Source organism: Nematolebias whitei, chromosome 10 (assembly GCF_014905685.2).
Source record: "Nematolebias whitei isolate Nwh7 chromosome 10, NemWhi1, whole genome shotgun sequence".
NCBI lineage: Eukaryota > Metazoa > Chordata > Actinopteri > Cyprinodontiformes > Rivulidae > Nematolebias > Nematolebias whitei.
In genome coordinates, this window is record NC_056507.1 from 9,201,629 (window position 1) to 9,215,764 (window position 14,136).

Sequence of the window (14,136 nt, forward strand, 5' to 3'; positions counted from 1 at the left end):
ATACATACATACATACATACATACATGCATTCATCCATCCATCCATCATCCATCCATCCATACATACATTCATCCATCCATCCATCATCCATCCATCCATCCATCCATCCATCCATCCATCATCCATCCATTGATCCATCCATCATCCATCCATCATCCATCCATCCATTCATCCATCCATCCGTCTGTCCATCCATCCAGACACTGAGAGTAAAGGACTCAAATGAAACTTAAAGTCAGGTTCAGGATTAAAAGTTGAACCGGATTAAGGGACGACTGCCTCTTCCTCACCCTGTCAGGTTGATTTATACACAATAAAAACTGCTGGGTTCTTTTAATAACTCAGATACTGGATTAAACCTGCTCAGTAGCAAGTTGGGTTAGGTCAGATTGACCCAGTGGGTCGGAGATAAGTCGGGTCAGTCTTCACAGTCCAACATTTTAAAACAAGTTTATTAAATCAGACCGGACTGGACTTCTGTTTAAGGATGTAAAAACTAAAGATAAGGCGGTAAAAACTACTTGGAAGAAGAAGAAGTTTAACACGGCTGGTTTTGTTAATAACTTCAATTTAAAGGTGAAACAGCTGTTAGCCCAGGTAGCTGTACCTGGCACTAACATTAGCTGTAAAATACTAAAAACAAGAACATCAAAGCAAATATGTTCTTGTTTTTAGTATTTTGCCTTCTTTCACAGCACCTTGATTTATTGTTTTATACACTACTTTATTTTAATTTCATTTTGTTATACTTTATTGTTGTCTGTCTAAAACAGGTCTCTCTTGTAAATGATTCCTCGTGGCTCAATGAGACTAACCTGTATAAATAACGGCTGAATGAATGAGCTACCACCATGCAGGTTTTAACTCACCTTTTTAGTAGCTTGAGTTTGTTAATTTAGTCCAAACTTATGGTAGAAAGATTAACTCAGTAATGTGGATTAAACCCAACTTCTGTTTTTAAAGTGCTACGTATTGTCATCTCTGCATTTAACCCATCACATGTGAGATGCACCCAGGTGGAGCAGTGGGCAGTGGGCGCCCGGGGAGCAGTTAGGGATTGGGCATCTTGCTCAAGGACACCATGACGTGTGGGCATGGTGGGGAGTTGAACCTGTGACTTTCTGGTCCCAGGTCGGCTGCCTTGCCGCTGCACCATCTCGACCCCATCTCAGCCTTTAAACTGCTGGGTTAAAAACGATCCAGTATGTGACCGAGCTCTGGGTCAAACTTGGACCGAGCCGACCCTGAGTAGTTTTTATCTTGGCAGGTTCACGATTTGGTGGCACAGTTTGTAAAATTTTGTTTTCCCAGGAATGAAGATAAACTCAATGAGCTAAAAAAACAACTAAACTTTATTAAAAAAAAATACAAATAAAAAGGTTGACAAGGCAGCAGAACTTACAAACTGAGGACGGACACAAAGAAGCACAGGAACAACCAGACGTGGTGTGAATAACGTGCAAGGCTCCACTGAAGGCTATAAGGACTGGTGCTGATGAGAGAAGTGTCTGCAGCTGTGACGGGTGAAACAGGGAGCAGGTGTAGGTGGGCGTGGCATGAGGAGCAGACACTAATGGAACAACAAACCGAGCACTGAGAAAATACAGAAACTAAACGCCACAACAAATAAAGATGAAGAGAAAACTAAACACTGACAAACACAACCGCCGTGGCTGTTTGCTCTGCTCAGATGTTGCTCTCATGTTTGCTGATGGAGAAGCTGTGCTGCACACCAGGTTTGAACCAACCAAGAAGATGTCCACCTACCTGCTGGCCATCATCGTCTCTGACTTCACGCACCTGAACGCCACGCAAGGACCCACTCAGGTAACCCTCTGACATCAAGTGACGTCATCAGTGACTTGGATGTTTTTATGATATTCGTGAATTTTATTGATCGAACGTTTCAGCATCTAAATCTCCAGCTGCGGCTATCTATGGTAAAAACATTACTTTGAGGTTACATTTGACTTTAACGAGCAAATTATTTATTTTCTTACTTTAGGTGGCAACATCAATGAGAAGAAAGAAACAGACAAAGTGCATTTTCTGTGAAAGTTCGGTGTGCATAGTGAAATCTGCTGAAGAAGCTAAAACTGTTATTGCAGCAAAACATTAGCTCAAAGTATCAACAGCTGTTGGGAACACCCATTTAAAAGATCTCAGGAAAGTCTGGATCTTTGGAAGGAAAATACAAAGGGATTAGAACCAGATCAGAACTTCTCTACTCTTCTTTAAAGCCGTGTGTGGTGCTGAACTGCTGCCGTTTGTGTAGTTTTGCCTCTTTGCGGTTCTTTTGTGTCTAAATTTAAATCAATCTTAGAGAAGTTTCTTGTCCTGCGTTCAGATCCGTATCTGGGCCCGCAGGAAGGCCATCGAGCAGGGTCAGGGAAACTACGCCCTGAATGTAACCGGACCTGTGCTGAACTTCTTCCAGTCCTACTACAACATCTCGTACCCTCTGACCAAGTCAGGTATGGATCATGTCAAACAATCTGACCAATCGGAGCAGACTGTCCTTCTGAGGTGTGCAGAAGAAACCTGCTGCTGGTGCTGAACTGGAGAGTCTCAGAATGAAGTTCATGCTGGTTTTAAACACTGAAATGTGTTCCGACCCAGAACATGACACTGTGTTCAGAACATCTAACACTCTTGAACCTCTGGTTTCAGATCAGATTGCGCTGCCAGACTTTTATTTTGGTGCGATGGAGAACTGGGGTCTGGTGACGTACAGGGAGACCAACCTGCTGTATGATCCTGAGACTTCGTCCAACAGGAATAAAGAAACCACCGTCACCATCATCGCTCATGAACTGGCCCACATGGTAAGGTTCTGATCAGTGGTGTAGTCTACATTTTTTAGTAGGTCTACTGCAGTAAAGTTAGTTTTACATTGGACATTGGACACTGCTGAAGCCACGGAGCGTGAAAGTCCAACGTCCATTGTAAAACTAACTACCGTGGTCAGTCCATACAGATATACTGTGCTTAAAAACCAAAGTACACTGGTTAGTACAATGTAATCGTTGATTTATTTTGATTTTTAATCGTATTGAACATTTCCAAATTTCTCTGATGCTTATATTTGAATAAATGAACAACAAACTTTGTACAACAGTTGGCTTTGTATTAAAAACATGTTATAGAATTTATAAAACAGCACCAAAGCAAAACATGTTCAAGTATTAAGTAAGTACAGAATTATACAATAATTCACTGGATAAGCGAATGTAATAAACAAGCGCTGCATACAGACAGATTGTTACGGCAGCGCTTAACTGCCATTTAATGTATCAATGACACGTGCCTAATGATATGTCATGTATCATTGGGCACTTTTAAGTGGGTACACTGAGATTCTTAAGCTTTTTTAGTGGGTATACTAAATATACCAGCATAGTGCGTAGAGTAGGCTACACCACTGGTTCTGATCAAATCCAGCAAGCGAGGTTTGAGTCATGAGTCTGACTGAGTCCCGGTTCTGCTGCAGTGGTTCGGGAACCTGGTGACACTGAGCTGGTGGAACGAGGTCTGGCTGAACGAGGGCTTTGCTTCGTACGTGTCATATCTGGGAGCCGATTACGCCGAGCCGGACTGGAACGTGGTGCGTTCAGGTTCCTTTGTGTTCCATCGTGTCGTAACATCTTCTAAGTGTTTTCCTGTCCGATCCAGAAAGACCTGATCGTCCTGGACGATGTGCACAAAGTGTTCGCTGTGGATGCTCTAACATCGTCTCATCCTCTGACCTCTAAAGAAGACAGCATCGTCCTTCCAGAACAGATCATGGAGCAGTTTGATACCATCTCCTACAGCAAGGTCTGCAAGAACACTGAACTGTTCTTCTCAAACGTCTGATGACTTGACCAACGCCTCACCTGTCTGTCTCCTCAGGGTGCTGCAGTGCTCAGGATGCTGTCAGACTTCCTGTCAGAACCCGTCTTCAAACAGGGACTCAGTGTACGTGCAATTTCTTCGTCATGGATGGAAAATACACGCTCTTCACTTTGTGATGAATCTCTGAGTCTTAAATCAGTTTCAGACTGAAGGTTTTCCTTCTGCCTGCAGAGTTACCTCAGATATTTCTCCTACAGCAACACTGTCGGCATTAACCTGTGGAAACATCTGGAGAAGGTAGAATGAGTTTTTAAACCCAAACATGCTGGTAGAACATCACTTGATGTTCCTCCACAGTTTCTCATTGGATCTGATCTCCCCACTCAATGTGCTGATAAACACCTGTTTCCTGCTGGGAGACTCAGTTTTAGATGTTTTCCATCACGTTAACACGGTCTCTGCAGGCGGTGAAGGACAACAACGTGTCGCTCCCTCGTCAAGTCGACGCCATCATGAACCCCTGGGTGCTTCAGATGGGCTTCCCCGTGGTTACCATAGATACGAGCACTGGAAAGGTTTCCCAAAAGCACTTCCTGTTGGATCCAGAGTCAAATGTGACGGTGCAGTCACCTTACAGGTACTTCAATCACTTTGCACAATTTAAAAACTTCAAATTTCACGTCGTTTTGAAGTATTTTGCCTTTTATTTTAATCAGAAAACGAAAATGTTCAGGCTGGAAAAGAGAAACATCCAGGCGAACCAAAGCTTAAGAAAAACTAAAAGTTAAACCATTTGAAGGGAATGTGCAAAAAAACCCAGTCCTTTTTGGATCTCCAGCTCAAACTGCAGAGCAGAACCATCAGTCAGAGTTTCATCGGTTTCACAGACAATTGGACTTTCAATGACTGAACTGCTGTTTTCACATTTTAACACTTTTTAACTTTAACTTTTAACTTTTTAACAGGTCAAGAAATTCTTTGATCCGACTTCTAGTTTTCACACAGAGACTGTTTATCTGAGGCTTACTTTTTACTCTGTGTTTCTGCCTAAAGGGCTGCTGTGTGCTGCCCCTCCCCTTTCTGGTCCCCAAAAAGCATGAATCACCATGACAAGCAGTGACTCAGCAGATTTTGTTTTTCTGCATAACCAGCATGCTTTTCTCCCTCCTATGTTTCCATCATGGCTGCCCCCATAGATCCTGTAGAATCTTCATGTTGTCTCTGATCAGACTTTTAATGTTCAGGAGGATTCAGTCAGAGGGTCTGCAAGAAACAGGAAGAGGTTTGAACCTGGAGCTTCAAAAAAAAGTTCACAGTCTTTTCAAAATAAGAGTCATCATAGTTTACCTTATTTTAAGATAAGTCCAAAATTCCTATTGAGCTTCAGAAAAGAAGCTTCACTAGTATCCATCAATATTCAAGCAGAAAGTTTTTTACTTTATTGAACATTTTTGGTTGTCTTTACAAATTCCCAACTTTTACTTGTTTTACTGTTAAAAACCTGACGTTATGATGAGTCTCCATGTTTTGTGTGTCCTTAAGGTATGAGTGGAAGGTCCCTGTCCGCTGGATGAAGGACGGAGATGTCCACAAAAACCTCTGGTGGCTGATGGAAAAAGAAGGTGTGCGGTTATGCTGATGACACCCAGATTATTTCTGTAGATTATAAAGTTCTGTTAAATTCTTTAGGATTTTGTTTTCAGCTGTGAACCTGGACATGAGGACTGGGGCTTCGTGGGTTCTGGCCAACATCAACATTACCGGGTACTATCGGGTCAACTATGACCTAGGAAATTGGGAGCGGCTGTTTGCTCAACTCAGCTCAGACCATCAGGTAAATGACCTCATAGCTCAGTGTACCTGTGAATGTGAGGCAGTTCCTGCTGACTATATGTATGCAAGTGTTCCTGTAAAATGCCCTGAGACAACTTTGTTTTGATTTGGCACTATATACTGTAAATAAACTGAATTGACTTGAATTGAATTTACTGATGAATGGCGGTTTGTGTTTGGACTCAGGTGATCCCAGTGATCAACAGAGCTCAGCTGGTGGATGATGCCTTCAACCTGGCCAGGTCCATTAGTTTAGATGATTTTCTAGAAATCTTGAGTTCTAAAAATACAATTTTGCTTGATGAAAAGCTGTGACATCTCCTCTCTGCAGAGCTAAGCTGGTCTCCACCACTCTGGCCCTCAGGACCACCTCGTACCTGTCCCAGGAGACCGAGTACATCCCCTGGCAGTCTGCGCTCAACAATCTGCAGTACTACGAGCTGATGTTGGACCGAACCGAGGTCTACCAGCCCATGCAGGTGCAGAGTTCTCAGAGTTTGGCTGCTGAGGGACTTCTAGTGGTTTAAAGAGATGAATCCTGTCCTCATGTCTCTGTGGTTCCTCAGGACTACATCAGGAAGCTGGTAACGCCGCTCTTCTTTCACTTCAAGAATGTGACATCAAACTGGAGCCATGTTCCTGAGAAACACACAGAGCAGTAAGAACCCCCACAAATCTACAACCTTCATTCTGAAGGCCAGAGGCTGACAGCAGGTCTTCATCAGCTGTTTTTCACTTTTATCCATCTGTTATCTTTCGCATATTCTGAAGTCGGGTTGAGGGGGCAGCAGCTAGAGAAGGGAGGCCCAGACATTTCTTTCCACAGCCAGCTCTTCTGGGAGAACCCCAAGGCGTTTGCAGGCCACCCGAGAGACGTAGTCTCTCTAGCATGTCCTGGGTCTTCCTCGGGGTCTCCTCCCAGTCGGACATACCCGAAGCACCTCCCAAGGGAGGCGCCCAGGAAGCATCCTTACCATATGCCTGAACCACCTCAACTGGTTCTTCTCTATGTGGAGGAGCAGCGGTTCTACTCCGAAGTGAGGGTAGGAACTAGGCACTCATGGGTGAGGGTAGGAATGTAGACTGACTGGTAAATAGAGAGCTTTGCCTTACAGCTCATCTTCATCACAACGAACCGGTACCGAGTCTGCAATACTGCAGATGCAGCACCAATCCATCTGTCAGTCTCACACTCCATTCTGCCCTCACTCATGAACAAAACACTGAGATACTTGAACTCCTCCACTTGAGGCAGAACCTCACCCTCGACCCGAAGAGAGCAACCCACCCTTTCTGACTGAGGTCCACAGAATCAGATTTGGAGGTGCTGATTCTCATCCCAGCCACATCCCACTCAGCTGTGAACTGCTCCAGTGAGTGCTGAAGATCATGGCATGATGATGCCAACAGGACCACATCATCCACAAATAGCAGAGATGGAATCTTGAGGCCAGTGAACTGAACTCCACCTCCTGGCTGCACCGAGAAATTCTGTCTATAAAAGTTACGAACAGAATCTGCGACAACAGGCAGCCCTGGCAGAGTCCAACTCCCACCCTAAAGCGGTCCGCCATAATATCGGCAATACAAATGGGTGGTGGAGATGAGGTAGAGGTAGGGCAGCTGACTCGGTACCCGAAAGTCCCAGGCTCGATCCCCAGTCATTGCACATCTCATGGTGTCTCTGAGCATGACACCCTATCCCCAATTGCTCCACGCACTTTCAATAGCTGCCCACTGCTCCATCTGGGGGTGGATGGGTTAAATGCAGAGAGCCAATTTCACCTTTGTATGGGAACATGCAATGATGACAACACATAACACATTATTATTATTATTAAACCAAACTCTCACACTACTTGTACAGGGACAGAACAGCCCATAGCAACGGGACACCCATCCCATCCTCACGGAGCATCCCTATAGTATTCCTCGAGGAAAACAGTCGACGACCCATAAACTTTTGTTTAAATTTGTTTATCTGAGTTAAAACTGAGTAAGTTTGATTGACAGATCTGAGAGATGAAGAGGAGGAAAACCTTTGTTTTGTAAAATATCTGAGCAAAAACTGCTGACCTGATCTATAAGAAGAACAGCTTTAGTGATAATTATGACTGCGAGACGGACAGCTTGGTGTCCATGTGTCCACTGGGATATATGTGTCTCCAGCAGATCACACCAGATGTGTCTCCTCCTGCAGGTACAACCAGGTGAACGCCCTGCTCACAGCCTGCAGGACCGGACTCACCGAGTGTCAGAACCTAAGCAGCACCTGGTTCAGACTCTGGATGGAAAATCCTCCACATAACCCGTGAGTTCATCTGTTTGGTAGATCTTCACCTTCAAATAGAAACAGAAGGGTCATAATTCATGGGTTTAAATTAGTTAATGGTGAAAGTAATAACCAAATAATTACCAGGAAATGAGATTGAGTTTAAGAAATAAAGCTTTATACCCTAAATCCACTCAGAACTGAAGTAAATGTTGGTATTATTACTACATTTATGTCAAATGCTACCAGTTTTATGATCAAAATATTGAAACTTTTGCAGTTAAATACAAAAATACAAAAATTTTAAAAAATCACCATATATTTACCAAATGATTTGAACTATAATCTTTGAATTCATCTTTAGTTTTAGGCTCCTATAACTCAAACGTTTACAGCGTTACTTGATGAAAATTATTTTCATTTCAGTAATTCCTCAATAATTTAATTATTACATATGTTAATGTCCCACTGTTAACACCTTATGACCCTGACGTGTTAATAACTCTTTCGGTTCATGGACAGAAACATTTAAGCTGATTATGATTTCAACATTTGGTTCATTAAACTAAACAAAATAAAACTTTGACAGGAACTGTAACTGCACATGTCCCTCCTCAGCATTCATCCCAACCTGCGCTCAGCAGTGTACTGCAGCGCTGTGGCTGCAGGCGGTCAGACCGAGTGGGACTTCGGCTGGTCTCAGTTTAAGATGTCGTCTGTAGCCAGCGAGGCAAGTAAACTCCTGTCAGCTCTGGCCTGCAGCAACGACACGGAGCAGCTGAAGAGGTGCGTGTCGTCCTCATCCATCACCTGAGCTCACAGTTCGCAGGGCCGAAGGACCTAAAACCAACCGGGAATGCTGAGTCAGCATTCATTGTCTGATTGCTGAGTCAGCATTTGTGGCCTGATCGCTGAGTCAGCATTTAAGGTCTGATTGTTGAGTCAGCATTCACATTGTTCATTTACAGATTTGTATTTTTTTAAGCGATCACTGTTTCTGCAGACTTTGTGCTATTTTAGCTGTTTATACATCAAAAACATTCGGCTCATACAGCAGATGGCTGCTTCTTTCAGTTTTCATAACTTTTTATTTTAAAAATATTTAACTAAATTAAAATTCCCCATAGAAATACGTTGAGATCTCTTCAGTTTTTTCAAAAACAAGTTTTTAAATCTTCAGTTGCTAACTCTAGTTTTAACTCATTCTGCTACTTTTAGTTTTTAGCTACCACTCTGATATGACTTTTAACAATTGTTTTGCTAAAATTAGCTTGTATAACATTTGGCTACTTTAAACATTTAGCTACTTTTAGCTTTTAGCTACCTTGTTGCTACTTCTAGCTAACATTTACTGGTAGTCACCTTTAACTCTAAGCTAATGTTTTGTTACTTTTAGATTTTAGCTTTTAGTTACTGTTTTGATATTTTTAGCTTTTAGCTATCATTTTCCTATCTTTCATATTCCTATTTTTAGCTTTTTATCAACCATGCTACTTTTAGTTTTTTAAACAATTATTTAACCTTTAGCTAATAGCAACCATTTAGCTACTTTTAGCTTGCTTTTAGTCATTGTTTTGCTTATAGCTGCCATTTTGCTGACTTCTGTATTGCTAACTTTAGCATCTGCTCAGCTAAATGTCAGCTCCTTTTAGCTGCTGTTCTGACTCTTTCGTCTCCAATCTACAGTTCGGCTGTTTGCAGTAGTCATGTTTTTATTTATTTTTTAGTCCATGATGTAAAAATCAAGGGTTGGATGACTTTGTCTCAGTTTGTCAGATATTTAAACCCCATCAAGAAGTTTATCTACAGATTATTTATATATAGTTATTGAAAAACAAATGCATTAAAAAAAACTTTTTCTTTAAAACTTTGGCTCAAACTGTGAAAACTGAGCAGGTGATACTGAAACCTTCTGATGCAAGAGGATGACAAGTTTGTGACATCACTTCCTGTCTCCTGTTTCTGCAGGTACCTGTCGCTCACGCTGAACTCCTCCATGATCCGTAAGCAGGACGCCACCTCCGTCATCACAGCTGTGGCTGCTAACAGGGCGGGACAGAGTCTGGCCTGGGACTTTGTCCGAGACCAGTGGGAGTACCTGTCCACAGAGTGAGGACCGCTCCACCTGAGGGCCGCAGGGATTAAAAACTAAATCAAATCTAGAAATTACAGCTAAAGTTTGGATCATGTTAGCTGAACTCAGAGTTGATCAGAACTTTGAACCCAGATGTGTTGTTCGTTTCTGCGCTGTTTCCTGGTTTACGTGACACAGTTTCGCTTGATGACTGCAGAGATTCAAGTTTTTAAACGGCAGCTAGTTTACTGCGAGCTGAGCTCACATGCAAATCACGCTCCCTCCTCTCCCTCCTGAGGGTTGGGCATTGTTAGTGTCCACAGGTTTGGTTTATGAGGTGTTTCTGGTCCTAACATCTGTTCCCAGTCAGTAGACGCTCAGCTCGATGTTGGAAGAACCCTAATGACCCTCCAGAGGGAAGGGAGGGGGAGGGATTTGCATGGGAGTTCCTTCCAGGATTCATTCTGTCCTGGCCCACAGAGAACCTATGCTGTACCTATGTTCTATGAACAGGTGTTTCTGAGCTGGAGTTTGCTCATTTACATGACCCGGTCCAACATTTGGTTCTGGAGGTCTGTCTTCTGTAACTCGTCCCGGGTCAGTAACTCGACCACAAATGTCTCCAATCAGGACTTTATAGGACCTTGTAGTCCAGAACCTCAGAACCTGCAGATTATTTGGTACCAAAAAGTTAGATCCCTGCTGCTGGGAGCTCTTATTTTGAAAAGCTGCAGTGAAAATTCAGAATATAATAATCTTCTTTTGTTCCAGTTATGGTGTCGGCTCATTCTCCTTCGCCTCGTTGATCTCTGGGGTCACAGCGAGGTTCTCCACACCAGCAGAACTACAACAGGTACGTTCTCATTGCAGCTTTATTTTGAAGCTAAATCCAGATGTTTGACCTGTTTGTCCTCCTGCAGCTGCTGGACTTCGTGGAGGAGCACGAGGCTGCAGGGTTCGGTTCTGCGTCACTGGCTGTGGATCAGGCCTTGGAGAGGACCGAGGCCAACATCAAGTGGGTGCAGCAGAACAAACAGGAAGTTCTGGACTGGTTCCTCAGCCAGATATCAGAACATCAGCAGAACTAACTGGGAGCTGAGAGTCGAGGTGGGACATTTATAAAGCAGAGCCGAAGAACGATGTCGGGATCAGACTGTTTGTGCAATGAGCCTTTTTATTGGCCCGACTCGTAAATCCACTCAGAACCAAAGTAAGGTTTAAAAACATGATTCAATCTGAAACAAAAAATAAATCATTTAAAAATATTCTGCCAACAGGAAACTGCTGATCCTCTGCTTTGACAATAATCACTAAAAAAAACTTTTAAATCGACTCAGTTCTGCAGATGGTTCTGTGGTCATAAAATCATAAACCATGTTTTTAAATCCTTATCTGTCAGCTTTAACTCCCTCACTTTTACTGTGCAGTCTGTGATTAAACAGTAAAGCTTCAGGATCGTTTTGAGATGACAGGTAAGACACTGACTCCTCGTGGTCAGGCTGGAGATGGCAGCAACAAAAAGCTTCACCTTCAGTGAGATTCATCTGCTGGTTTTATGTTTTCTTCTGTCATGAAGTTCTGCTGCCTGTTAATGTTCGTTGTTTGTTTACATTTTTTAAATGCCTGCTCTGAAATATCAGATAAATGTGTGTTCATAATAACTGATTTGTTTGTTTCACTTTAATATCTTCTTCTTCTGTATTTTATTCCACTGTTAGGCTGATTGATGGGTGGATGAATGGATGGATGATGGATGGATGGATGCCCTGAGATGGCTTCTGTTGACTTGGCGCTATATAAACTGACTTGATGACTTCAGTCTGAGGAGCTGCAACAAACCCAGTCTTATAAATACCACCTTCTCATTGTGGATCAACCAGTTTGCTGGTGACATCCAGCAGAGGGCTGAGTGTTACTGCATTGTAAGAGGACAGTTGAACATGGAGGCCTCCGCCCCGTTTAATGATGGATGAAGTTCTCCACAAAGATGGCCTCCTTTACTCCTCTCTCAAACCATTGTTCCTATCTATCAAGGATGTGAACATCCTCATCCCTGTCAGAGTGACCTCTGGTCTGGAGATGAGTGTAAACCACAGAGTCTTGGTCTGATGATGTTGCTCTTCTGCGCTGGTCCATCCTTTTGGCCAGTGGCTGTTTAGTTTTGCCTATGTAAGACTGATCACCGTCCTGACACTGAACAGCAGACACAATATTAATCTGTTTGCTGACAAGACTCCGGTCCATATTTTGGGTAAAATACAAAATGTTTCAACAAAGAAGAATCCGTCCAGAGGACCTGACTGAACCTGGTTAGATTTATCTACCTGGATTATTGCGCATGCATCAGGATGTCAGACAAATCATTTAATCTTCCTGAAGGTAAAACGGTCGATAAAAAAACAAACTGCGTTACAAAAGGAGCCGACAATCATCATCAGTGCTGATCTTTTCTTTTTTTATTGAGTAAAAACACAGTTCAGACTCAGACCAGGTTACATTTACACATCAACACAGAGCCAAGAGGAAACAGCAGACATGCAGTCATTTACACGGCCAGCATCCAACCAACACGTCAATAAATAAATAAAAACAAACAAATGTTTACCGGCGTTCCACTGACCTGTTCAGTGACCTGAGATTTAAAATCATTAAAGTCACAAACAGAAGGAAAGATCATGAAACTGCAACTTTTCACATGTTTGAAAATAAAAAAACGTTATCAGATAAATCCGTTTTAGCTGGTGCCGTATTCAGACTGAAGCCAACACCAAGGATGATTTTATAATAAACATAAACAGGAAACAACATGACGATCTGCTCCGATCAGACAGAGAAGTTGGACTCCGGTTTATTTTGTGACGAGCTTCAGCTCACAGAGGGGGTTTCAGGTCTCATGCAGGACACAGAGGGACACGCTGTTGGACATCAGGACACAGACAAACAGACTTTTCACTGATGGAGCGGCTGTTAGTTGGATGAGATGAAGCAGCGAAGTTAACGGGTTTGTTATGCTCCGAGGCAAAAAGATTCAAAATGGTCCTCTACATTTAAAACAATAATAATTTAATCTTCAGGAATATCAGTAATCTGTTCTGGAGGGGAATACTTATTCGCCTTTATCAGAATAATCTCCATAAAACCAGCTGAATGAAAATCTACACAGGTGAGACCAGGTGGGGGTCACTGATGGACACCAAAATCCTAAAGCCAGAACAGAATTTGTTTTATTCACTTATGGTCCAGTTTAAAGGTTTTTGAAGTACCCCTGGACTGACTGTAGGGCCCGTTGTGACATCACTAAGCCCGTTTGTCCCACATGATGGACAGCAGGTAATTGACAGCTACATGCCTTTAGCACGGTGCTAGTACCCATAGTTAGTCAGGTTGATGATATTCTTCAGCAAAAGCTACAGCGAGAGTATCGCACCAGACTAGAGACAGAGTTCTGAGGTCTGGGAGTCACCAGGATGCTGTCCCCCACACCAACCCTCGTCCAGGCCTCAGGGCAGGACACCGGGAACTCGCTCTATTATGGAGGACATCAGGGACATGTGGAGGGTTCAGCATGTCTGTGGGACTAATCACATCAAAAGACAATCCACCTTTGGACAAGGAACAAATATGGATGACAGAAAAGTGGACGTCCACCCATCGTCCCTTTGTCCTGAAAGAACATTTTGTCCACCGATGACTTTAGATTGTCCTCTCGCTTATAACCAAAACAACCATTCCTTGAATGGATGCCGCCCAAACCTTTAAAAAGATCTTAAACAGTCTGTTGTAGCTCAGAGTAGATGTTGGGGATGACTCTCAGCTACTACCTCACCACATTTTAGCTCGACACACGTAAAAATGACTGAGTTGCAGCCAGTTTTGTGTTTGTCAAGGTTGGATCAATCAGGTTCTGAGAGTTCCATTAAGAGTAGTGTGGTTAATGATATTTTGCTGACAGATTATACATATAAGGCCCACTGCGTGTCAGTTTCTTTAAAAGGTGTCCAAATGTCCCAGAAACAACCCAGAAATCAGCTTCCTGCAACATGGCCGCTCACGTGGAGAGGATGGAGACAAACCTGAACATTTGTTCCTCGTGTCAGAGCACAGTTTATGTCATGGTGGTAT

The 14,136-nt window shown here is 43.0% G+C and overlaps 1 protein-coding gene across 1 annotated transcript in view; it reads left to right on the top strand.

Moving 5' to 3' along the window:
- Window positions 1–11,221, top strand: part of LOC119415467 (aminopeptidase Ey) — a 13,768-nt gene extending 2,547 nt beyond the window's left edge. Inside the window, exons 6-23 of the mRNA XM_037682609.1 lie at window positions 1,692–1,828; window positions 2,349–2,475; window positions 2,672–2,826; window positions 3,492–3,605; window positions 3,674–3,817; window positions 3,893–3,958; window positions 4,067–4,132; window positions 4,300–4,472; window positions 5,378–5,457; window positions 5,539–5,669; window positions 5,855–5,910; window positions 6,000–6,147; window positions 6,235–6,326; window positions 7,869–7,979; window positions 8,559–8,726; window positions 9,909–10,049; window positions 10,786–10,867; window positions 10,935–11,221. Of these exons, the coding sequence (XP_037538537.1) occupies window positions 1,692–1,828; window positions 2,349–2,475; window positions 2,672–2,826; window positions 3,492–3,605; window positions 3,674–3,817; window positions 3,893–3,958; window positions 4,067–4,132; window positions 4,300–4,472; window positions 5,378–5,457; window positions 5,539–5,669; window positions 5,855–5,910; window positions 6,000–6,147; window positions 6,235–6,326; window positions 7,869–7,979; window positions 8,559–8,726; window positions 9,909–10,049; window positions 10,786–10,867; window positions 10,935–11,102 (2,159 nt within the window). The 3' untranslated portion in view covers window positions 11,103–11,221. The remainder of the gene's footprint in view (window positions 1–1,691; window positions 1,829–2,348; window positions 2,476–2,671; window positions 2,827–3,491; window positions 3,606–3,673; window positions 3,818–3,892; window positions 3,959–4,066; window positions 4,133–4,299; window positions 4,473–5,377; window positions 5,458–5,538; window positions 5,670–5,854; window positions 5,911–5,999; window positions 6,148–6,234; window positions 6,327–7,868; window positions 7,980–8,558; window positions 8,727–9,908; window positions 10,050–10,785; window positions 10,868–10,934) is intronic.
- Window positions 11,222–14,136: the final 2,915 nt, after the last annotated feature.